The sequence below is a fragment of the Phyllostomus hastatus genome, unplaced genomic scaffold, assembly GCF_019186645.2.
Source record: "Phyllostomus hastatus isolate PE091 unplaced genomic scaffold, TTU_PhHast_1.1 phas_contig_40, whole genome shotgun sequence".
Lineage (NCBI taxonomy): Eukaryota > Metazoa > Chordata > Mammalia > Chiroptera > Phyllostomidae > Phyllostomus > Phyllostomus hastatus.
The window spans coordinates 75,378,055-75,404,296 of record NW_025333872.1 but is presented as its reverse complement, the minus strand read 5'-3'; the positions used below and the strand labels follow the sequence as shown (position 1 = coordinate 75,404,296).

Genomic DNA, 26,242 nt, shown 5'->3' with positions numbered 1-26,242 from the left:
ACTCATTTTCACCAGAGGCCACATCAGCCTGGCCGTTACCTTCAAAGGGCCGAGATAGTTTTAGGACTGTATAAATGTAACTACTCCTTAACTGTTAAGGTGTTGAAATTACATTTGGCCTTTTGAAGGCCAAAGCTGATGTGGCTTCCCAGTGAAAATGAGTTTGACACCCCTGAATGAGCAAAGGCCAAGCCTATCTATCTCCTAATTAATTTGGTGACTTCTTTCACCTGAAGAAAGTGATGCTTTTTACCTAACAATTACATTGTGTTTGTTTGGATATTTATAATTTGAAGAGTCTCTGCTTTTTTTCAAACCCTGTGCAAAATATGCCCTGCTCTTCAAGGATGCTTAGAATGCCTTGTATGTAGCCTATGAAGATTTGGGTAGTAAATGAATACACAGAGGTGACTCTTTATTATTTCTTAATTTTCCTGCTAGGATTGTTGATTTGCGTTCTCCTTTTTCATTTGAACCGTGAAACCAGTCTACTGCAGAGGGAAGAGTTAGGAAATAAGACAGGTATGGGCTGATGGGGCGGGCTGAAGACCTGAATCTAGGGAGGTTAGCAGGTAAAGAAGACAGCTGCCCTCCATTTTCTTCTCTCTCTTTCCCACAACTCCCCCCCCCCCGCCCCGCCCCAAGCAATCTAAGGCGTTCACCATCTGTTTCCCAGGCCTCCAAGAGTACGTTCCTAGCAATTTCGCGGATACCCCCACATTCCCCACCTTGGAACCAGAGGGGGCGGGAGACGACTGCTGTCACTCAGGCCGGCGGCCCAATGGGAGGGAAGCAATCCCCGCCTCCTTCCTGGGCAGTATTGCGGGCATGCGCAGTGCGCATCCCAACGCCCACACCCATCAGCTGATTATCGTAGCTGGGGCCTCTGGACCCGGTGAAAGCCTGGGGCCGGAGGAGGAGGAGAAAGCCGAGGAGGTTGGGGTAAGGTGAGTGTGTGGCGGAGGGCCCCTAGCCGGGTCTTGAAGGCTCGAGGTCCCTGTGGCTTCCGCGTCTTCTGGTTTATTTGCGTTGTCAAGTGGCCATCCTGCGCTGTGCGGCGGGCTCTTCCCAGCTCCCAGAACGCCCATCGCTCCCCACGATCCCCGGCCCCAGTCCCGGCCCCAGTCCCGGCCCCAGTCCCGGCCCCAGTCCCGGCGCGGGTGATTGGCGTGGTCAGGCGGCCGGGCTTGGCGGCCGGGCCAGTGGAACCAGTCCGGCGCCTACAGCTCGCCGCCTCCCGCGGCCGCCACGGTCCCTGGTCCCCGCTCGCTCTGGAGCACCTGCAGGGCCGGCCCCGGAGCCAGCCCCGGCCAGCCCAGGAATCCTGCTTGAGCCTGCATCGGGACGCAAATCGACCTCTTCCTCTTTTTAACCCATTGATTTAGAAAACACGTTAAAGTTCTCCCTCTTGTTACAGAAGATATGAAAATATATGGCTATAGTAACGGAACTGTAGACGTTTATTCAGAGGCTCACTGTGGTTGATTTTCTGTTTGGCTTGATTAAGGCTGCCTTTCCTAGATTTCAGTACGCGTTATTAACTGGTTTATATAAAGACCTTTAGACATGCATAAAATATTTCAAGATGTCACACCTCTCTTGTTTTCTAGGTTGTTAAAATATTTTTTTCTCGCAAGTTTCTTGCATTTGCCTGGCTCTTGGATACATACATTAATTTTGTTTAATTCCCATCAATGTATTCTGAATTTAACTCTGTAATTTAAAACTTGTACAGGATCTGGAAGAATAGGAAATATTGTGAAATGCTATTCTGTTTAGTAATGTTGGAGGCGGAGGTTTCTTCGAGGGGTGGCCTGAGCCTCAGCGGGGCACAAACTGATAAAGGCGTTAAACTGCCTTGTGTTGCGGACGGGCGTCTGCTTTGCAGGCCACTTGAGAAGTTTGTCTCAAACTTAGGACTGGTTAAGAGTTAGGCTCTAGTTTCAAAGTTTCTGTAGAAGTTAATATGATACTATATTAACTGACTAAGGTCTACATCATTTTTCTTGGGGTGTTTTACTTCTGCTGCTCTCGATAACAAAAGTCAAACCAAAAGCTTTGGTTAGGATACCAAACTTTAGCTAAGTGCTTGCTGGCGGTTGAAAAATGTATAAAACATCTGCAGTAAGTCTGAGTGAAGTTTGCCGTGATTCCATTTAATTTAGAAGTTTAGTGTGTGAAAGGGTGGAAAACAATCCTTGGAATTGTGAACTAAGACCGAATAATAGTTTAACAGACGGAAGAGCTGAGCTAAAGAATGTGGCTACTGTCTCATTTATATTCCAGAGGTAGGGATAGGTATTATAAACAGTGTACTAACTAGATCACTTGAAATGGTGATTAGCACTGTGATGCAGTAAGTCAGAGAGGTTAGTGGATTGTGGCCCGGGTGGTGACTTTTCACTTCAGATCCCAGTGGTCTCTATCCCAAGGCTTCTCTGTCATGTGACAAGACATTGCTGGGAAAAAGGGGCCAGTCACATGCAGATCATGAGAGGAAGAGTCTTCTAGAGATAGGAAATGGCACCACGCACAGGCCTCGAGGCAGCAATAGGCCTGGACATTCGGTATCTGACAGAAGGCACTGGAATTCAGTGTGTCAAAAATGGTGACATTTACCCGCATACTGGTTGTGTGTTCTTAGAAAACAGGTACATTTATTCATTCATTCTATAAATATTTATTAAGCACCTATTATATAGCCAGGTACTGAGGAGACAGCAGTCTACAAAATAGACTGCTCCCCGCTCATTAATTGGTTTATATAAAGACCTTTAAAATACATAAAATATTTCAAGATGCCTCCCCTTCTTGCTTTTTAGGTTGTTACTTTAAAATCTGACATGAAGGAAAAAAAGACATTGCTTTTTCTGTCAAATGTTATATTTTGACAAATATTTTTTACATTTTGGGACATGAGGTGGAGAGAAACCAATGCTTTATGCTAGTGCTCATGATTAAGAAAGTGAAACTATTTCTATTGCTATGCCCATGCCCAAATGCTTAAATGTCTTGTCCAAGGTAGAGATTTCTGGTTGTCAGTTCCACTGGTAGCTGAAAAGGAAATTGGCAACTGTCTGTAACTTCAAAGACATGTAGACACTAACTAGAGTTAAGAGTATGACTTGTATAGAGTCCAATCATACAAGAGTCACTTGTATAGAGTAGGTGTTTTTGTGTATGGGGATGGAGAAGCCCCACCTAAGAGAGTAGAAGAGAGTACATAAATAAGAAAAAGGAACATTTCCTCATTCAGTGTGTTTGTGTTGGCTGTGAGCCAGTTTTTCTAGAGCCATAGTTGACAGAGGGAAAGGAAAACGAAAGATGTCATTGAGCCAGGAGCAAATTGTGCCCATCCATGTAGTAGAATTTGGCTATAAAAGGAATGAAGTATTGATTGATACATCAATATGGATGGACCACAAAAACATGCAGAGAGAAAGAAGCCAGTCACCAAAGAACACATATTGTGTTGTGATTCCACCTTGTGAAGATATGAAGTGGACTAGTGGTTGCCTGTAGCTGGGGAGGTTGGAGAGCAAGGGGGAGTGACTATTTATGGATATGGGCTTTATTTTTAGGGTAATGAAATGTTCTAAGTGTGATGTGTTGATGGTTGCCCAATTTGTGAATATTTTTAAAAAATTATTGTTCAGTTACAGTTGTCCCCATTTTTCCCATATTGCTCTCCCCTGCCCTGCCCACCCCCCACCTCCCACTATCAGTTCCCACCCATTGTCTCTGCCCATGAATCCTCTATTCATGTTCCTTGACTCATCCGTCCCCTTCATTCCCCCATTATCCCTCTCCTCCCTCCACTCTGGTTATTGTCAGTTTGTTCTTTATTTCCATGTCTTTGGTTCTATTTTGCTTGCGTGTTTGTTTTGTTGATTAGGTTCCACTTAAAGGTGAGATCATATGGTATTTGTTTTTTACCGCCTGACTTATTTCACTTAGCATAATGCTCTCCAGTTCCATCCATGCTGTTGTGAAGGGTAGGGGCTCCTTCTTTCTTTCTGCTGCATAGTATTCCATTGTGCAAATGTACCAGTTTTTTGATCCATTCGTTTACTGATGGGCACTTAGGCTGTTTCTAGCACTTGGCTATGTGCCTTTGTGAATATTTTAAAGCACTTTTGGATCGTATACTTTAAATGGATGAATCACATGATATGTGAATTATATCTCAATAAAGCTTTTACTGAAAAACAAAATAGGTACAGAATTTCAAGATCCAATTGGTGCTTTGTAGGACACTTAGTCTCATTGAATCCCCAGATCTAGGCTTGTTCTGTCTGGGCCCTAGCACTTCAGGTCACTGCAGGCCCATGTCCAAGGCTACCTGGAAGGAGGTTTATTCCTGCCACCCTGCGGCAGTGGTTCTGTGGTCTGAGTTAAGGTTTTATTTACTCTTTTATGAAATTGGTTTTAGATCTATCTCTAGGACTCGGTGAGGTCCAGAGAGCACAGAATAGATAAATTGGACCTGTGGGTTAATGAAAAAGAATAGAGAGCATCTAAAAGCTCTCAGAAATTCCAGGGTGGCTGGGCGCATGCTGGAGTTTCAGGCATGGAACCAGTACTGTTCTGCCCATCTCAACAGTGCAGTTGTACTTCCTGCCAGCACTGACCCTCAGAACAAAGATATGTATTTCCTTGTGGCCTCTTCTCCCCTGCCAGAAATCTCCAGTGGTTTCTTATCACAACACATTCACACTAAACCTAGCATGTAGGGCCCTCCTTCTTCTGTGGCATTTATTCTGTGGGGTAGCCAAGCACGGGGAGCTTTGGAACCAGAGCCTGGGGATTGAAACCCACCTCTACCTGGTGGATGGGTTGGTTACCTTTCCAGCTACTTAATCTTTATAAGCCACACTTTGCTTATCATTAAAACAAGGTTTATTTGCTACTACCTACTTTTTAAAGGGGAGATTTTGAAAATTGAACTAGATAATCTATGTGAAGTCCTTTTCATTTCACAGGTGTGCAGTGAATGTTCGGTCATCCCCCACTTTCTGTCGGTGTTGTCTTCCACTTGTCCCAGCCATGAGTCCTCCAACTTGGAGTTGCCCAGGAACCTCTTCGTTCTTTGGCAGTGACACAGTATGTTTGTCTTGTCCATGTGTTCTGGTCCTGTCCACTCCAGGCTTTATTGAGTTGCCTTTGTTGCTTTTGTTACCAGTCATGCCCAGGTATTCGAATCTTATGCTTCTGTTATATGAATTCTTTTTAGACAAGGGCCATAGTGATATTTCCTTTTCATAGTCCCTGTCACTCACTATTGACTTTTTTAGTGAGTTGTATTGCTTTTGTTGTTTTATACATTGTTAACGTTATCCTTTCTCCTAAGAAACAAACTTGACTTCAGCAGCTTCTTTATATTTGTTCTTTTATTTGCTTGCAGCCCCCAAGTGCTTACTTTAATGCGGGGCCTGCAGCAGATGCATAGTGGAGAGTTGGCATATAGATTGACCACTCACAGCTTTGCAGTGTTCTGTGCACACGCTGTGAGAAGGTGGTGCAGGAGTAGTCGACATTCTTTGCGGTGCACAGTCCTGTACATAGGATACCCCTTTCCATCCTTTCTTTTCACACTCCGAATGGTGTGGTGTGGATAGAGGAAGAAAAGAACTTCACCTTGCCTCCTTCCCGTAGCTGCATCCTAGCTTAGCCTTCTCTCCTGGTGCTGGCTTCAGGAGGAGGAGTCGTTCTTGCTTTGCCAGGAAGGTGTACGTGTGATGAGCACAGGGCTGTCCTTTGGTCCTTACTTGTTGGCTTTGCTCTTTGAAATTTGACCTCCTTTTTCATCTCTGAAATTAGAGATTCATTCATAAGTTTCTGAGCTGTTCCTACAGGTGTTAAAGGTAGATATAGCAGTGACATTCCTGGAGATAGCCTGAAGTCTGTATTCCATATAATAAATATTTAAATACCTGACCTGTGCTAGAAATTGTTTTAAATGTTGGGAAAAGAAAGATAGATAGCATGTGGGCCCTGCCTTTAGTTGCCTGGAGTTTAGTTATAGATAAAATATATAAACAATTAAAATTATACATAGAAAAGAGACTTAATAATTCTTCCTTAGAAAAATCACAGAAGTTCAAAGGGAATGTACAGTTTGAACCTTATTTTGTTGAGACATGTTTAACTTGCCTCTGTCCTTTAAAGTTCAGTTTTTTTTAAGATTTTATTTATTTATTTTTAGAGAGGGAAGGGAGGGAGAAAAAGAGAGAGAGAAACATCAATGTGCCGTTGCTGGGAGCCGTGGCCTGCAACCCAGGCATGTGCCCTGACTGGGAATCGAACCTGTGATGCTTTGGTTTGCAGCCTGTGCTCAATCCACTGAGCTACGCTAGCCAGGGCTTTGTTTTGTTTTTTTGATAGATGTAGGAGTTTTACTATTTGATGTTAGATTTCAACCTTTTAGGTTAATCAGATTTGTCCTTGTAACCTCCCAAATCGACACCACAGTTTAGAAACTATAAGCTAATAACTTTAAAAGTATAATTATGTGACTCTTGTCTTATGTTATTCAGGTGACTGCTTAGAAAACTGTGTGGCCCACCAACATCTGATGAAATTACTGACTAAGCAGAGCAGCCATGTCTTACACTCCAGGGACTGTCGGCGACCCCACTCAGCTGGCCCAGCGCATCTCCTCCAACATCCAGAAGATCACACAGTGCTGTGAGTTGAGTTTTAAATTGACTCCACTGTTTGCTTTCAACTCTTGTCTGACCTTGGTGGAGTTTATAAAAGGACAACTACTAGTGAATGAGAGGGGGAGGAGCATTCCTTTACAAATAGATCCTAAAAGGCTAGAACTATTTAGAATGGATGTAAGAAATAATTATATATAGAAGAGATAGCACTTAACTGCATTTCCTTATTGCTTCAGGCTCATAATACACATAATTACATTAACAAAATAAAAATTATAAAAGGTAGAGATACTTGTTTTTGCTTTAAATCTATCCAGTTCTAGATGAGATTAATGAGACTCAATGACTAAGTCTCACAGGTTTGGAACTGGGCAGCACTATCACATCTTTAGGGAACATATGTTTATTAAAAAAGTCTGGCTGGACATGGTTTAGGTTAGTTTTGTAAAAGGTAGATAGCGGTATGTTATTCAGGAGCAGGGAAGAACTGAGGGGGGAACATGGATGCAGATATGGAAGATGACTATCTGGGCTCCTCGCAGATTCCTTTGCTGTACTTGTTAAAGACAGAATGCTAGTAGACTAGTCCACTGTGTCGTTTTATTAGAAATCATTACTCCTCAGAATATACATAAGACTAAAAAAAAATCACTGTAACAGATTTGAGCCTATAGATTTTTTGTTTTGTTTTGTTCTTTGTTTCTAAATCGCAGCTAATCACATACCTGGATGATTCCAGTCATTTTGTGGTCAGTGTTTTGGCCCTGTGGGCATTCCTTGGGCACCACTCTGTCAGAGGGTTAGTATAGTTTTATTCGCCAGCCTACTTTGTTAAGGCTGCCCTTTTTACCAGAATGCAAACACATTGTGGAAACAAGCACTGTGTTCAGATGAACAAACTGTGTATCTTTATCTAACCATTAACTTCCCAACAATTATTACTCTACACAAATGATTTGAATGAGATGTCAGTGTGTTTTGGGGAAGAGGACATAAAATTAAATTATAGGTGGTTCTAAAAAAGTACCACTGTGCACTGTGTAGAATAATGCTTTTTCTGATTTGGATTAATTCTTCTTTTCTTTGGCTTTTCTTAGAGGAGCAAGGAGGTGAATAGTGTGGCAGTATCATGCTGTCCCCGGCTGGGACTGTAGGAATGGGGCATCAGGGATTGTTCCAGTTTGTGTCACCGCACCAGCATTGTCTCCACTGTGTCTGGCTTCCTGTCCATTCTGATGATAGTCAAAAGGGCCTCCCCTTCCTTTGTCTCCTCGTTGCTGGTTAGAAGTCATGCCTGTCTCAGACTACCTGTGTGGAAATTAGGAGAGCTTATCATTTTAATTTACACATGTGGGAAATCAGGACCTTTGTGTGAGAAAGGCAGCCAGGAGGTCTTCCTCGGAAGAACAGAGCAGGTCAGGTATCCCCAAGCCAAACGGCGCCAGGACTTCTGGGAAAAAGGAGAACTGACAGCTGTGCACTGAGCTGACAGAGGCAGTAAGCACTGGGTCATACGAAAGGCACCTCGGGGAGATTGCGTGTGAGGTTGAACTGGAAGGGGTTAAGGGGTAACTTCATTCGGGTCTTGCTCCCTGAGGAAGAAGTCAGTTGATTCAGCCAGATGAGACTGATAAACTGGACCGGAGCTGCACGCACATGGCTTAGTTGATAGCTGAGTGTGCAACTACACTGTGGTGCAGGGCAGTCTTGGAGTGGCGATAAGACCCACTGCTGTGCTCTGTGAAGACCTGTCAACGTGGGGATTGTTCAGCCATGAGAAGGTACAGTCACCACCTTCAGATATTTGAAGCACTGCCTTGTGTAAAACATAAGAAATGTATTCAGCGTGATCATTAAGGCCTCCACAAATGAGTGTGACTTCAGCTTGGGAAGAAGTAAGGGCTTTTGAATAATCGAAGTTGTTTAGGGGTGGAGTTAGTTGCTTGCCTCCGGAGGAAAGTGATCCCTATTTTTAAGTGACTAGCCTACAGTGGTCAGATATTTTCCAGGCCCGTTATTGAGAGTTTTAAATTCTGAAATAATGGTTCAGACTAAGTGACTTAATTTTGAGAGGCTGTCTTTACTCAGGCAGCAGGTAATTCATGGAGCACCTACTGCTTGCTAATCATTCCTCCAGACCCTGGGAATCCAGCAGTAAACCAGATCCACAGGCCCTGTTCTGTAGTTCACAGTGTAAGAAAAAGCAGATGGTAAAAAGAAAAAGTTAATGCACAATCTAATTTTCTATGAAGAAAGTACCATGAGAGTGATGGGCAGCTGCCTTAGCTTAGATGGTGCCCTGCATGAGGACAAGAAGGAGCTGGTGGTGAGAAGATAGTGGGAAAGAGCATTTAAATGGGGGCCACAGGTGGTATTTTTTTTTAAAAAGCACTCCAAAGCTTGGCATGAGCAGCAAATACCAAAAAAAGAGAACTCCAGTGTGTCGGAAACGTAGCACTTGAGGCCAGTCTGAGCAGAAGTGAAATCAGAGAGGAGGCTGAGCAGGTCACCCCGAGCCTTGGAGGCTATCTAGGGAGTTTAGATTTCATTCTAAGAGTCAGGGAAGAAACACAATCAGATCTGCACTTTGAAAAGATTGCTTTGCTTTGGCTTCTCTTAGAAAATAGACTTTGGGGAAATTAAGGGGGATGCATTGGCCATGAGAGAGAGATTGGTGTGCATTGGGGTGGTGGCAGTGGGAAGAGAGAGAAATGATGGACTTACTGATGAATGCAGATGGACTGGGAGAAAGAGAAGGATCCAGATGACTCGTGGTTTTTGCGTTGAGCAACCAAGTGGACGGCGGTGAGCACATACTGAGATGGGAAGTACCACAGTTCAGAGAAGTGGGGAGCGTTTTGTTTTGGTCACGCAGATTTTGAGATGTCTTTTAAACACCTAAGTGAAGATGTCAAACATTTATTTTAGATATATGGCTTAGGAGATCAGAGTGTCATCGAAGCATTAATGGTATTTAAAACCATAGGTCTAAAATAGTCACAGTGCTTAGTAGAGTTAAGGAGGGCTGGCGTGTTAAAAATGTGCAGGTCAGGAAGCAGAGAGAAAGCAGCATAAAGAATCGGGAATAACCAGAGAGATGACAATAAAATTAGGATATCATGGATTTCCAGAAATCAAGGAAAAAAAAGAAAAAAGATAGTGCCTCAAGACTGAGTGAGGCATCATCTATGTCTAAAGCAGCGAAGAGATTAAGATGAAAGCAGGTAATTGGATCTTGCAAACTGGTGACTGGAAAAGTGGTCTCATATCCATGTTGCAAGTATAGATGGAGAAAAGGAAGAAGGACCAAGACTTCCCAGAATCCTGCTCACCTCTGCTTATACTACAGACCAGAACTGAGATGATCACATGGCTGTACCTAGCTGCTAGGAAGGCTGGATGGCAGTGTGCTCACTAACACTGGGGATTTTTGCTTCATGTGAGAGAGAAGGAAAAACATCAATATGTAGCAGGTAACTGGATGATTTTACCATGGAAGTGGAAAGAACATTAAAGAAAGGGTTGCATTTTCCACTACAAAAGTGATTCTAGGTAGAGTATAACTGTAAAAGAGATACCTTTGAGGGCTAGAGGGAAAGGGGAACAGATCTTTCGTGTCTGCTTTGCCTTTCATCAGCTGGACGGGGTTGTGTGGCGTAGGTGGTAAATGTGGTAGGTGAAGATGGGGAGTTTCCATCTGATTGAGCTGTTTTTAAACAGAATAGGAGGCACAGGCCAATGGGAGTCTGTGGAAAGAAGAGAAAGTGATTACTTGTAGTTTTGAGGATTGAGAGAATTGACATACCTCAGAAGCAGAGAGGGGTTAGTGGCAAGTTGAGTATTCATTTGAGATTTGGGGTCTTGAATTTAGTGAAACCAGTCATCACTGTGCATTTTCTCTATTTCTGGGGATTCAGTGTCTAACTAACTGAAAGGAAATGCAGATTTAGAGAGAGCCAGTTATTAAAAGCTTCACCTACCATCCAGTGTGTGTCGCCGAGAAGGGCTGTGAAGAAATCACATGGAAGTGAAAGGCAGAAGTGTGAAATTTCAGTTCCCTTTTTTTTTTCCCATCTGGTAATGCTAATTATACTGGATGTGATTGAATCAAATGGTACTTTGCACCACATTTAGGTGCTCTCTTCACACTACATTTGCATCCTGAGAATTTGTGTCTGCACTAATTATCTAGTTTTGCAGACGAAACCTGAAGAGAGGATGCTGTAAATAAAGAAATACCCTTGTGGTTAGAATCTGTGAATGTATCCAACCAGAGCTAAAACTTTCTGGAACACTGCAGTGGGAAAAATTTATTTTTCAATTACTTTTGATATAGGTCGATGAAAACTTGCAAAATACTGAATTGTATGGTTTAGTTTATAACGAAAAAATAGCTATCAGAAAGAGTTTTTCTTCTTGGAGGAACCTAAGGATATGATTTAGTAAGATGGGAGTTCGGTGCCCCCCCAGTATTTTATTCTGGCAGCTTGGTTTTGCAAAGAAATAGGATAGAAGGAACAGAATGTATTTAAAATTTTTCTTAAACCGTTTGTTAAAAATAATGCATAGTCTTATCAATTTTCTGTACTAATGAAGTATTTAAACCACAGTGCAGTAATATAGTTTATGCCAAACAAAACATACAAATATGAATACTTAAATATAAAATACATTACACAAAAATAGATTAAAGTAATATAACTTTCTAATACTTTATTAAGGATTTCTCCGTGGAGCAATGAAATGATGAAGAAAACATTTTCATCCTGTGAGGGAATGTGTTCTGTTTACTTTGTCACGGAGTCAGCAGTGTGTCTGTGCCCCCAGTGCTCCCCCCTTCCTGGGCAGTGTTCTCTGTCGTGGCCCCAAGGTGGCATCCGGTCTTTTTCAACCCCTGCTCCAGGCCGCCATTCCCAGTAGACTGGGGTTGGCCTGGAAATCAAACCCCGTGCTATCCCAGATCTAGAAAATCATCATGAACCAAAGAAATGGTTGGATTCAGTTCTCAAGCTTTGGCATGAGATATTCAGAAGTCACATTTTTATTAGCAGTAACTAGAAATGAGATATATGCCCGTTTACCCTTTATCGTCTGTATTTTCTTTGAGACAAATTGCTCTCAGTGATGTGTATAGTACAAGACAAAGCAAGCCTTTGTGGGTTGAAATGGCTGAGCTTGTTGTACAAGGTAAACCAGGGTAGGATATTTTCACTGGGGCCCCTTACTTTATATAAACATGAACAATATAAAAAAATGTACTCAGGACACACCACACAGAAAGAGCTCATGTTTTTGAAAGGAACAGAATAAATATATTGAAATTATCACATAATTATTGTTTTTAACTTTACAAAATAGATGTGTAATGTATGTATTGAGTACTGCACCAATTATTAGGGTATTAGTAGTTCAGTGCACAGAATGTTGGTAGCCCCTGAAGCTCCTCTCATGCTGATGCCCTCTCCAAAGGTAACCAGTGTCTTCTAACATCACTGATTAGTTTTAAAGTCTTTAAACTTTATTTAATAGAATCAAATAACATGTTTAGTGTTGGACTTCTGCTATTACGTATTTGGAGTTCCTCCCTGTGGTTGCATGTAGTGCAGGTCTTGGGTTTTCAGTACTGTATAGTATTCTGGTCCAAACATACCGCAGTCGGTTCTTTCTCTGTTTGGTGGACATTTGGCATGTTTCTGGTTCTTTGTTTCTTTGCTGTTATGAGCAATGCCGAACATTGTTGTATGTTCTCTTGTTTCATGTGTGTGCCTAGGAATGGTTCACTGGGCTTTAGGATATATGTGTGTTCAGTTATAGTAGATACAGCTAAACAGTTACCTGAAGTAGTTGTACCAGGTTACGTTCCCACCAGCCAGTGTATCAGAGTTTGTATTGCTCCAAATCCTTGCCACATTAGTCGCGTACAGTCTTACATTTTAGCCATAGTTGTATCTCACTGTGATTTATATTGCAATTCCCTGATTAGAATCAGACTTTTTAGAATGTCACCTAGTTAGAAAAAACAATGAGACAATGGGGAAAGTTTCTTATTAGACTAGCTATGTGTGTATGCATGCACATTTCCTGAAATCAGATCCGAAGAGCAGGGTGACCTTTAGTGAGCTACTTCACTTTCTAGGACATGGCTTTCTTGTATGTGTTTTCTGTGGGCTGGACTGTAGTCTTCCAGTTTGAACAGGCTATAATTTTAACCAAATTTTTAAAGAGTCCTGAAAACTCCTCTAATACAGGCTGCTTATTCTCTTGTTGTTAAGAGACCAGTTGCTATATTTAGACCCATACTTCATACTTTTAAAAATCCTGTAATAAAAAGTCATTCACAAGACCATCTAAGGTTCCATTAAGACTGTGTATTATTTTTAATTATTAAAAGGTGGGACAGTTGCAGTGACAAGGGATCCTGGTGTGAATCGTGTCAGAATTTGCTAAGTATGGATTGGAGGAAATTGACAAATAGAAATGATAACAGCTGACCGTGAAACATAGTCCTTGAGATACAATTTTCCCATACGTACATGTTATAGTAAACCTTCCCACCAGGTCTTTAAACAGGAATCTGAAAGAGGAAGATACAAAGTGGCTGACAGCCAGCTTTTGGAAAACGAACACAGTTGATCCATTGGTAACATAAAGTATACTCATCTGAATTTATGATTTCAGAAGCTTTCTGCTAAAATATGCCGGATTTACTACATGTACTTTTGTGTGTGTGTGTGTGTGTGTGTGTGTGTGTGTGTGTGTGTGTGTGTTTTCCAGAAGATTTGGGAAGGCAGAACTTTATAGGGAGGCGTAAAATGTTTGAGCTTGAGCCTATTATAAAGGTTAAGAGAAGGTGACTGAAAAAATGGTTATGTTGCATCTTTACGTTTTTATGCTTTAGCTTCTGTAGACTAAAGCTGTTAGTGCAACACAGATTTGTTTAGTGTTGAGGAAAATTTACTCATTTCTTTGTATTGTAATTAGTTTCTCATTCTGTGTGCATACTTTCCTCATTTACTAATAAGGACCAGTGCTTGGCCCTTGTCCCCATAAGGATTTTAGGATTGTGAGATGAATACAAAGTCTATACACAATTGTGAGTGTTTTTGTTACTTACGAGAATGAATACAATTCTTTTAGAGTCTGGTTAAGAGAACACTTGTTTTTACATCTTAACAAATGATTGCACAAAAGGGAAGCTGATATTGACTTCTCTTTTTTTGGTGCCATGGCAAGCTTTTCTTGAAAAAACAGCTCTAGTCCTGAGCAGTTAATGAATTTACTGGAACTGGAACCCAGAGATTGGAGATATATATATATATATATTTTTTTTTTTTTCCTGTTGGTGAGCACTGGTGGATGGGAAGACAATTTTTAAAGGAAAAGGAGTTGAAAACTTCTCTTTCCCTTTCTCCCTCCTCCTCTCTACCTCCCTCCTGAAATGCTGTGAGGTAGATAGAGATAGGTCTATCGATCTACTTCTGACATCACTCAGCTGAAAATACTGTTTTTATCCACTTTGAGGAGAAAAACTCCAATAGCTTTGATTTCATTGTGATTTTCTTCATGCTTAAGGTGTCGGCATTAAACATAGGTGTGGAAATTAATGTCTCATCTAAGGGAATGTGACAACTTTTTCTTCTCTTCAGTGACTTCTGCACAAACAAGTGTGAGTGCGGTTTATGACTAAATGTGAGCGAACCCTTTTTGATTTAGGAATTAAAACATTAACATATGGTTGGGTGCTTTGAGAAGCTCTATCACTCAGTGCTTCTATATGTGAGTCATCTGCATGCTTGTGTCCTGAACATGAATTTTCTTACTCTTGGTTCCAACCCCAAACCCTAGTACTCTGTGTCTTCATTCCCCGTATTCAAAAGTGTGAATCCTGTTGGTTCTACTTGCCAGATTTCTCCATTTCTCTCCACCTGTGCTGTTAACATTCGGGATCAAGCTGCTGCTGTTTTTTCTTTGCATGACTGCAACCTCCATATTGTTCCCCCTGCTTCCGTTCCTGCCTGTCTGCAGTCTGTTCTCCACACTGGCGAAGAGTAGTCCCACAGTATCCAAGGTGAACTTGTAAAACAGTGAATCAGATCATGTCATCCCACAGCTTAAAACTCAACAACGACTTCCCCTGGCACTTACAATCAACACTAAATCGCAGCCATGCCCCACAATATCCTCCCAGGTCGGATTCCTCCCCCAGTGCCATCTCCTACCTCTCTCCACCTGGAAGCTGCAACATTACAGCCACATCGGCCTCCTTTCCACTTCTGAAGCCACTCCGTCATTGTTACCTCAGGGCCTTTGCACTTGCTAGTCCTCTGCTTTAGACATCTTCCTAGACCTCCACACGATTGCCTCCTTCTTGGTGTTCAGTTCTCAGCCCAAAGGTCACTTCCTTAGAGATGTCTCCCCTGACTTATCATTGTGTTTCCTCCAATTGTCCTTTTATTATTAGTAAATTTATTGCTAATAATAATTTATTATTTATTATTAGTATTAAGTATTACTAGTATAAGTATTATTAGTAAATTTTATTTATTTACTTTTAGAGAGAGGGGGAGGGAGGGAGAAAAAGAGGGAGAGAAACAATGATGTGTGAGAGTTAGAGCAATCAGTTGCCTCTTATACACCTGCAAATGGAGACCTGGCCTGCAACCCAGGCACGTGCCCTGACCTGGAATCGAACCAGTGACCTTTTGGTTTGCAGACTAGCACTTAATGCACTAAGCCACACGGGGCCTTTTTATTAGTAAATTAAACTACTACAACTATTTACTGATTTTTTTTTTTTGCATTCCCTACTAAATTGTCAGTTCCCTAAGGGAAAATAATGTCTTTTCACAGCTCTGTCTGTACTGCGGGAACAGTGCCTGGCTTGCCTCAGTCCTTAGTAGAATGGTAATGAATGCCCTCAAGTAGCTTATTCAGTGTATTTAAATTACATTTATCTATTTTTAAGAAGTGGTGTAGTAGCCATTGGATAAATGTTTATTTTTCTTACCTTTGGCTGTATGGTAGCAATCTTCGCTCACTCATTTTTTAATAAGATGTTGGCTTGTGGGGGTTTTTTTGTGTGTGTATTTCAACTTTTATTCTTTATATATTTCTTCTAAGTGCCAGCATTTTTTTTTTGTTATCCGGCCTATAATGTCTTCTGTGGCTGGGAATCATGTCTTTTATACATAATTATATTCCTCAAGGACTTTACATACAGAGACTATTAGGGATTGTTGGTTGACAAAGACTAGAACAGAAATTTTAGAAAAGAGGGTGTTGTGACTCCAAGATGTGACACTGGGAAGAAGGAAGAAGTGCAGTAAGGTGGGCAGCTCTCAGACACCGTGACTGCACTGGAAAATTACCTTGATGAGGGAAACAAGGCATATAAAGAAATCATAAAGGAGAGGCACATTCTCATGTGGTGAGTTCTGTTCTTAAAAGGAAATAGTTCTTGAATGTGAACAGTGGAAAGAGACAAAGAGGAATGAGAAGGGTAAAGAGATCACACTGGGACACATTGATGCACGCGGCGTTTCGAAAGTGCCAGGGGCACCTCACCTAGAGGGCAGCTAGGATTACTGTTTCCAATACTAGAAGGGCTGCCAGGCGGAAGAGGCTGCAGCAGTTCTTATCTTCATCTGTTTGGTGACTTTTTGTTGTTTTTCACCAGTGACTAAGCAATATTTTTCATTAAAGAGTAATTGCCTTTGATACTTACTGCAAACTGGGTTTTTTTTTCTTAAAGCAGTAATTAATTAGTTTGCCTATTAATTGATTTGGAAGAACCCAAAAGTTCATTCAAAATAGTGTTCTGTAAGTTTTAGTACATTTATTTTCTCCAGTCTTCCTCCTTGGTAAAGTGTCGTTATCATGATCATTATTTGAAGAAACCATCATAGCAGTAGCATATTACCTGTCTGAAGGGTGGCCATCTGCTTCTCTGGGATAGTTCGGTCTCCGTCTCATTTAAATGGAGGATAAAGAGGATCCATAAGAGGATACCCACTGGGGGTGCAGAAGCCTTTAGCTAAAAAAACTCCACAGAGGCCTGCTCATTCTGCATACCCAGAGGACTGCTGGAAGTGTGGGCAGAGAGCTGGGTGGAATAGCCCACATATATCCAGTGATTTTATTGGTGTAATATTGCCTGTGTATACAACCTGCTTTATTCAAAAATCTCTTTCTGGAGGGTATATAAGTATCTTTTATTAACTGTTACTCTGTGCGTTGTAGTTGGTATTTTGTATCTGTTGTTTGTGCATTGTTATTTGCTCTTCCCGCCCACTCTATCAAGTGAGAAAATTCAGATCTGGAGTGGCTATTTGCTTAAGTTCACACAGCTGTTAAGTGGGGAGGCTAGTGTTTGAACCCAGGACCGTCTAATCCACATAGCAGTGTGCATTTGGATCATGTTATATATTACTAAGGCATTTGACTTTTGCATTCATTCTACGAGGACTTATTAAGTACCCATGATGTCCTAGGCACAGTCTGGATGCTGTGGTCAGTAAATAAAATAAACAGAAACCTGCTTTTTAACCTTTAGTGAGAAAAGACAGACATAAGGTAAGTTATGTAGTATATTGGGGAAGGATGTCAAGTGTCATGAAAAGCAACAATGATGAAAATGAACCAGTGGGGACTGGGTGTTCTGGAGAGGGGATTGCATTTATAAATGAGGTACATGGGAGCCAGGATAGTTGAACAAATATTTAAAGGAAGTAAGGGAATGTATCCTTCCATATCTGGGGAAAGAATGTTCTAGATGGGGCAAGAACTGATACAGGGCCCTGCGTGGAGACATGCCTGGGGTGCTGGAGCAATGGTCGGGGGCCCGGTGTGCACAAAGCCACGGGTGGGCCGAGTGGGGCCTTGCAGGCCATTGTGAGGGCTTGGACCCTGCTCTGTGTAGGACAAAGGTTTTGAGCATTTGAATAAATGGAGTGTGGAAACAGATGTGTGAATTGTATCATTTCATCAGCATCACACTTTTTTAACTATTTAGAACTCAGAAGGATTTGTTTGGGGAGGAGGTTGTAGTTCCCCAACTTTTAAACATATAATCTTAATATAAATAGTAAGTTCCCCAACTTTTAAACATATAACTTGGGATGAAATGTCCGTTAACAGAGGTTTGGTTAAATGACATGTGGCGTATTCATTAAGAGAGGAGGCGCAGTGCTGGGCTCAGCCAGAGTTTCGGATGTGTCAAGTAGTGACGATGAGTAGGGTGAGGGACCTGAGAATGCGTGCAAGAGGGTGATGTGATGACTGACTGGAGTGTAAGCTGGGTCAGGAGGCAGGTGAAGGTGGGGGAGGGAGGAGGTCATGTGAGGGAAAGTGGCAAAGTGGTAGGACCACTGCAGGTAGGTCCTGGTGGGTCAGAGGCTTGTGGAGTCAGGGTGCGGTGGGTGTGAGCTGGCACACAGGAGGTGGTGATTTCCAAGTGGTGTGCACGAAACTAACGTGGAAGCATTACAGCTCTTGGTAATGAAGAGGCGTTTGGTATGATCGTGGACTGAGTGACTGCAGTAGGGGAGAGGACAAGATCATTTGGGGAGAAACATGCAAAGGACTGAAGCCAAGATAGTGGGAGGGTCATGGACGTGTGTACTGAAACAAGAAGTGGAACAAGCTGAGAGTGACATTGAGCCAGGAGCCAAAACCCTCAGAGAGTGGGGGGAGGGGCGGCCCAATCCTGGGCAGTGATCATGGGCTCATGCGCTCTGTGTCTGACCTTGTGCTCCTTGTCACTTGGTCTTCATTCTTGAATTTGCCCTGCTCTTTATTTCCTGGGTTCCTCTAGTTTCCACTTCACCAGTACCTATTACCTGGCCATCTTGTCTATGAGTTCTTTCGTGATCTTCCTTTAAAATTGCAATAGCCTCATTGAGTTAAATAAAATTGTGATTCTATTTTGGCTTTATAGTTTATACCTTATCTGCTTTGTAGCAACATTTTTTTCTTGCTGTGTTTTCTTTCTAGGGAGTTTGCTATTCTTTTCCATAATTTTAAATAAATATATTTTGTGCGTATAATTATATCTGATCTCTTTTTGTTGTTACTGTTATTCAGTAAAGTGAATTTGATTTCCCTGGCAGGAGAGTGCTGTGGAGGGGAAGTACCCAGTCTCTCTGCTCGAGGTCCCCTTTCTCTCTGTCCTTCTTGAAACAGTCTTTCCTTCCCCCTGCCTCTCAGCACCCAGTCTGGTATAGGAGGGCTTTCCCCTCCAGTCCGGATGTCCCCAAGATGTGCAGCCACCTCTTTCTAAGAAGTCTGCTTCATCCTACAGAAAAATGGTACCTTCAGAGATTAGGCCCCTGAGTGTGGTTCGAGCCCCCTTTCCCACCTCCCCCAGCAGAGTACAGAGTACCCAGTTAGTTCCTTCTCAGTCCTGCTCCTGGTTCTGCTCAGGGCGTGACCATGACCTTCTGGAAGGTCATGGCTGCCATGTTGGAGCTCCGCCTCCACTTTTCTGCAGATTCTTTTCTGCAGATTCCCCTTATTCCCCTCCCCACACATATGCCTCCTGCTCGGGACCAGCTCTTTTCTATTATTCTTGGCCACATGTACATTTTTGAGAATTTTTTTGTTGTCTTAATGTCTCTGAAAATGTAACTTGGGTGAGTTTTCCTTTTCCTCCCTCTTTGTTCTGCATGGCTTGAAGAGGGAAGAAGAGGGGAGATTCGGAAACCAACCATGGTTCCATAGGAAGCAGAAATCCATTTTCAGTGTTTTAGCGACATCAGAGCAGCCCTGTCTTGGCAGATAGAACTGATCAGAAGTCAGGACTGAGGTGGTGGTTGGGGGATCACTGCCAGGTTGGGGGATCACTGCCACGTGCACTGGAGAGGAACTTCCTCAAGTGCCAGCCCCGGCTGCTGTGGGGGCCGAAGGAGAGGAATCAGGCCATCCCTCCCTCGGGAGACACACTCAGCAGGGAGGCGGGCCAAGGGGGGCCGGCCGGGAGGGCTGGGGAGCCTGAAGGAGTGAGGCTTCACTTTATGCCCACCCCCTTTTCGAGATCCTTTTTTTAAGGATTGTTTTAAATTGTAGAACTACGGAACAGATTTAATACATTCTGTCATAAATAGAAATAAACAAGTCAGGACTCTACATAAGCAAACCGAGAACAACTGTTTTGAGAAAACGTGGTAAAATAAATGCTTTACCATTGTAAGCCGCCCAGTTTTTAAAACAAAACTGTTGAAACCTCACAACTTCAAGCCGCACGTACAAGACAACCTTGAAGAGGGAACAAAGTGCGGTTCTGCCATTTCGCACTGTTCTCACATTTTTAAAAGCTAATGGTGCTTAGAGCAAAGGCCTGTTTCCTAGCTCCAGAATTCACACTGGTTGGTTTTTTTTTTTTTCTCTTCGAGAACCATAGAATAGAGGCACCAGTGACAATACAACTTTGTTTCAAAGAATCTTGTAACAAAGCATTGCCTTTTTAAAAACATATAAGTTAAGAGGCAGTGAAAGAATCCTGGAGAAGAGTTACCTTTCAGACGCAGGTTAGGAGCTGGCTTCACAAGCTGGTGCCCGTGGTCACTGCTCACACAAGTCACCCTCTCAAGGGGCCACAGCCTCCTCTGGGCCTCTGCGCCTTCTGAGTCTGGACTCAGTGCAAGTGACCTGAGCAGGTCCATGTGACGAAATGTCAGGACAGAATGTCTTTGCTAAGGGAGGGCTTGCCGTGTTCTTCTCGCCGTGTTAGGGATCTGAAGTATTGTTTACATATAGTTGTCACATGACCTGTTTTTGTACTTTATTTTTCATAAATGTGCCTTCAGTTTTAACTCTTTATTATTAAGCCGCAAAAAGTTTAAAATGCCCTAAATTTCCACTTTGTTAACTTCTGTTCCTTTCTGCCTTTGAAGTATCTGGGAAGAAACTCAATGAGAAACTTAAAGTTAAATGGTTCTAAGTTAGAGATTGCCTCAGGGAAGCAGAGTGTGCCTTCCTGTACCGGAGGGCTAGCACTGCCCACCAGTGGGCCTGGCCCCCTGGGGCGCTTGTCCTCTCAACACTAATGCTTTGGAAGGTCCTTTTTCATCGTTCTTGCCGCCCCTTCTTCCCTCCACTCCACAGTTTGTATCAGTTCTTTCACCCGAGAAGAAGATAAGCCCCCTAGGGCAGAGCACGAGATAGCCCATTGGAAAAAAGCCCATAATTATTTTGGTAGCTTTCTTTCAGATTCTCTAGGGAGTGTCTCCACTTGAGATGTGCTTTTCAGAGTTATAACACACTTTTCTTGGTTTTTCTTGACATGTGAAGCAGACCAAGTTTACCTGTTTTTTTCTGTAGAACCTTCGTGTGTTTAGACTTGCTCTCAGCTAGCTGACACCGTGTTTTCTTGTGATATACTGTCCCATGCGCCTTGTCCCTTCTAAGGAACCCAGCCCCTCGATTCCCTAATTGTAGTCAACTCACTGGTTTTCACATGTATCATCTCCTGTAGTGCTCCAAGCCACTGTTTAGAACAGGTGGAGGGTTTGATAGGTGAGAAAAGAGTTGAGTCTAAAACAGGGTTTGTTTCTTTTAATACTTACTTGTTTTTCCCTAGCTGAGTTTCAGTCACATCCCTTGTATGTAACTGCTAGATACTTGTCAGGTAGCCAACTCTTCCCTCCTAAATACGGGATAAAACTGTCTGGTGTCAATTGATATGTATTATTAGCCCTAAAATTCTTATATCAGAAATTAAGTTTTAGTGCCCACCCAAGAAAACATGGCCCACATTAATTGTGTTAGTAAGAATACTCTTGTTCATTTCTGACTTCAGGAGGATAACATAAAGCAGTTTATACTGTTAGCGCTCATTTGTTGAGTTCTTACTATATCCGCTGTTCTCAGTTGAAGTTTGTGATATCTGAGAAGGAAGTGATTTTTTCTCCTTCTGACTTTTGAGGCAATTATGGCTTGCGGAGATTAGGTAAAAGTGGCCAAGGGCAGCAGCCAGGAAGAAAAGAGGTCAGGTTTCCAAATCAGGCTGCTTCCTGGTCGGCATTAAACTTTATTTCTTCGTCTTCAAGTGATGTGCGTGAGACTGAGTCAGAGTCTTAAAGCCACTTGTCCACGGATTTGACCAATCATCATTTTGATTGGCTGCTACATCTCTGAGTTATTTTGGGTTGAGCAACAGTGATGTTTTGTGCTAAAAGAGAAGATAGTTGTATTCCATTCTCAGTTCTTTGGAGATAGTTCTTTGAAGGCGCTGTATGTGCCAGTTAGGGCAGGCCTGGCCGCCCCCACTGCCTGCCACTCGCACAGTCAGACAGCGTCTGCCCGTTCCCCGGTGGTGACCTCCGACGGGCAGATACATTGCATAGCCTGTGATACCTACTGCTGCCTGCAGTTTTTTATAACTAAAATATGTGCCCGTGGGTGTGTGTGTGTGTGTGTGTGTTTACTATATTAGCACTTTTAAAGTAAACCACTAGATGGCATCAGACTCATGTGGAACCGAATGGGTCCTCAGTAGTCAAGCTATGAAGCCTCAGAAAGGGCACTGTTTTGGTTTTGATGAAATAGATAGCAGTGCACCTCTCTTTGGATGTATAGGAAATAGTATTCTCTTGATTTTATGAAAAAATGTAATACATTCTCTAAAGTCACCTCTCTAAAAGTAATCGTGCAAATAATTCCAAATTGTGAGTAATACAAAAAGAATTTCTTCATTGTGCTCTTGCGGACGTGCATCTTGATTTAATCCTACCTCCATGTATTAGCTAAATTTTCCTTCAAGACACTGTTTATGATTACATAAAGAATTTGTTCCTTAATTTTCATGTCTCAACAGTTTTCTTTAAAGTTGGACATATGCCACTTAAAATTGAATATGACCACCCCATGAATTACCAATACCCCAGGCTAGATGATGAATTGAAACCCATTAGACCTGATGTGGGAGCAACTGGGAGTGGTTGTCCGTCTTTCCCTGTCATCTACATCCTGTTTGTCATCTATGTAGAAGCTCTCTCTCATTCTTTCTCTCTCTCTCTCGCTCTTTCTCTCTCCCTCTCTCTCTGTCTTTAGTTGCTGCTCTACAGCTAGAAACAAGGGTGCAGTTAGTATGAACACTTTTCTCCTTGAGTAGTTATTCCCCGTTCCTTACATTTCTATTCAGCACCTTGGCTGTAACCTAGATCTTCAAACCAGGGTCCCTGTTGCTCCTGTTCACATGCTGCGTGAGACTGACTTTATGATTAAAGATGGCACTATGAGCTAGTTCCTGGCTGCTACTCTCCTAGATTTAGTTCTTCCTGTCATGTTGGCATGAGCTGGAATAGCCTTACTTCCTATTAGTAATTACCTCAGTCAATGACATCATACTCTCCTGGCACCAAATGGGCAGATGCAATCTCAGTCTCTGCTCAGGTAAAGACATGGTTGTGGTTCTTACTTGGGTATTGTCTCTTAGTTACCACTAGAGATGGAAGGAAATTTGCCAATGTGTGATTTGGTATAAACATGAAACATTTCTCTTCAGTTTCACTCCTCTCCAAATCTGAATTTTCCTTCTGGCTGTGGGTGAAACAGGAGCACCCTGGAGTGGTTGTCCTTTGAGAGCATAAAGATCCTGTAGGACAGCTTTCCCAGATATTTTCTCCCAAGACAGACACCATCATTGAGTCTTCAACAGGCCATTAAACATTCTAGAAGCCCAGCAGGTTCTAGATAATAAAATGCAGCAGGGCAGTGAATCCCATTGTCCTTGAATATCTTAATTTTTTCTTTGTGAAGTGCATATCCTCCTCAGAAGTGCTGGTGTGTGGAATACCACGATTGTGGCTATATAAGGACTGGGAAGCTGGGGGACTCTTGGGGTGATCTGCAGGCCTATGTCAGTGAGTATACAATTCTGCCTCCCCCACGGTGGAAGGAGTGTAATCTTATTGCCACCAAGTGTCTGGCTGATGCCTCCAAGAATAGTGGCATAGCACATACTCACTTTTGGTTGCTGTTACTGCAGAGTGGTACGTGGCATTGCCAGTAAGCTTGTTAGTTTGAGAAAGGGGAAGTCTGAGTTGGTGAGCCTATATTAGGCTTTTATGCCTCCATTGCTAGTTTATTATCCCATTGAACAAATGCTATAGGAATTGGGATTGGGGGCAGGTTGACTGACATACATAGAACCAATATAGTAATTGATACACCAACAAGGTTACATCACACCTCCTGCATAGTGGGCAGCTCAGGTCACTTGGTTGCCTAGTGACCATTGTTTGCTTTTAATCCCAGGCTCAGTAGCAAGATCAGAACTATTCTTCAGAAGGATAACATGGGTTTGCCAAAGACAGCATGATTTTGCCTCAGGATTCTAAGGGACTTCTATGGGTTTTTTTTTCTGTTGGGACTTGGGACTGGTTTTATACAGCACCCTGATAATACACGGGCACTTGAGTTACCATTGGATCAGCTGGGTCAGTAAAGCCATATTGTAGAGCTGCTTGTACCACCACTTGAACTAGCTGCTTAGTCTTCACTTTTGTGGCTTGAAGCCCAGGCTGGCAATCTCTTGGGGCCCTTGGTAAAATGGGTTAGAGCAGCATGATTCTCACTATGCACTGTTCCCTATTAGTATTGAGACTCTAAAAAAAGCAGTTTGCCATTTACTTTGCAGAATTATGTCAACAGTCCAGACAGATTAAGGGACCAAGAATCCTTTCTGAAACCCTCATATTTTCATGGAGTGTATCTTCCGCCTGCTAGCATAGCAACATCCTTCCAAGGCCCCTAAGTACATGCTGCATTTTACTTTCAGATTCTAGATTGCAGATATAAGCAATGTGTTGGACTAGTGTAGTGTCCTACAGGAGGAGATGACCAACATCCCAGAAAAATGGCTTGTACTGCAGAGATATGAGCATATATAGACCAGCATAAAACTATTAAGGCTCACTACTCTTCTGTCCAATTGAAAGTAAACTCCTCATGTTTCCTGTTTTTTTAGGATAGAGCAAAGTACTTACCATATCAGCAGGTTTATACAAGGTGCCAGAGATTGTGATGATCTGTTCTAGCAAATAGCACGTTTTGAAAAGCGTTTCGGTTGGAGTCACTATCTGAACAGGCTTCTGCCAGCCAGCCACCGAGGCTGTTCACCTTCTGCACCCCCCGGATGGGCCAGTTAGATGGGGTTAGGGAAGGCCTCACCACTTGCAGCTTGTCAGGTGTTCGGTGGCGTTTCTGAGCAATGTGACAGGAATAGGAGTGGCTCTTGGCTTACCGTTTTGTTGGAGTGCAGTCCAGGGGCTTCCAGTTTTCTCTTCCTTTCCCTAAAACCCTCAGGCAGAGTGGGTGAAGACTGGGGCTACTGAGGATATCTGTTTAAAGACAAACCAGGGGCATACCCATTCGGTGGGTTCAGGCTCCCACTGGGACTGTCAGAAGCAGTTCAACTTAATCTTTCTCTTTCTGTTTCTGTGGTGGGTGACAGCTTTCTTTCTTTTCAAGTAGAGTTTTTCATTTAGTATTATTCTGTACTAGTTTCAGATGTACAGCATTTGGGTAAGATAATCATATACTTTCAACCATTAATAGTTTTTGATGGCTAAATTTTATATAGCATTCATACATGAAAGTTATTTATCCTTTCCAGGATGGTATAGTTTTCAATTTTTTTTTTTTTTGCTATTCATTTGTTCAGTGACTATTATTAAAGTTTCTGTTCTTGGCCCATTTTTTTTGTCTGGCTTTTTCTCAGTTATTTCTGGTTCCTCATACAGTGTGGCTATTGTTTCTTCTATCGTTGTCTTTACCTTTTGTATTTAAGGCTTTTGATTGTAATTATATTCTTACCTGCTTATTTTTCTTGATTTTTACCAACCTGATTGTGCAAAGTTGATTATCAGTGAAGTTGAATTTCTTATATGTTTGTTTGCTTGTTTAAATTTCAAGATAATATTTTTTGCCCATTTTTTTCTTGGGGTATTTTTTTATCACCAAGTTTTAAGTGTTTTTTTACTATTTGGGGTATGAACTCCTGGAGCTCATCATATGCTCCAGATATTTTCTCCCATTTATACACACAAACATGTTATTTATGTATATTTTAACATGGTTATATATTTTCTATGTAACATTTAACACTCTGTGTGTTTTGTCAATTTGTTATATTGTCCTTCATGATTTGTAGTTTTGTGTCATATTTAGATAATATTTTATACCTCCCACCAACATCATAAATAATATCATATAATAAATACATTTTTATAATATTATGTTACAGTTTAATGGTTTCAATTTTTTATGTTTAAATTAACAATTTATTACAGATTTATGTTGTTATATGAAGTAAGATAGGGTTCTGTAACCCCCAAATGGTTAAAGAATTTTCGTGGTATCCTTTTATTGAACAGTTTGTTTTTTCTCACTTAATATGACCTTTTTAAAAGACAGGAACCCTCTAGAGATGAGATAAATGCTTAGTTTTATCCTCTAGAAGTCTACACTTCAGTTAGTTTAATCAACATACGATTTTTTTAAAAATAAAAGCTTTAAACTCTTCTAAGATAGTCCAAGAAAATCTATTTAGAACAAAAAGAAAATATATAACTAATTGCAAG

General features: G+C 41.9%; 1 protein-coding gene across 2 annotated transcripts in view; it reads left to right on the top strand.

Annotated features, from left to right (window-relative positions):
* The first annotated feature begins 843 nt into the window (after positions 1-843).
* The window catches only part of STX7 (syntaxin 7), a 38,675-nt gene continuing 13,276 nt past the window's right edge, over positions 844-26,242 (top strand). The window contains exons 1-2 of one of the 2 annotated variants that reach the window (XM_045843516.1): positions 844-942; positions 6,537-6,687. In XM_045843516.1, the coding sequence (XP_045699472.1) occupies positions 6,603-6,687 (85 nt within the window). In that variant the 5' untranslated portion in view covers positions 844-942; positions 6,537-6,602. Of the gene's footprint in view, positions 948-6,536; positions 6,688-26,242 lie in introns of both variants that reach the window. The other variant, XM_045843515.1, reaches the window with a different exon arrangement.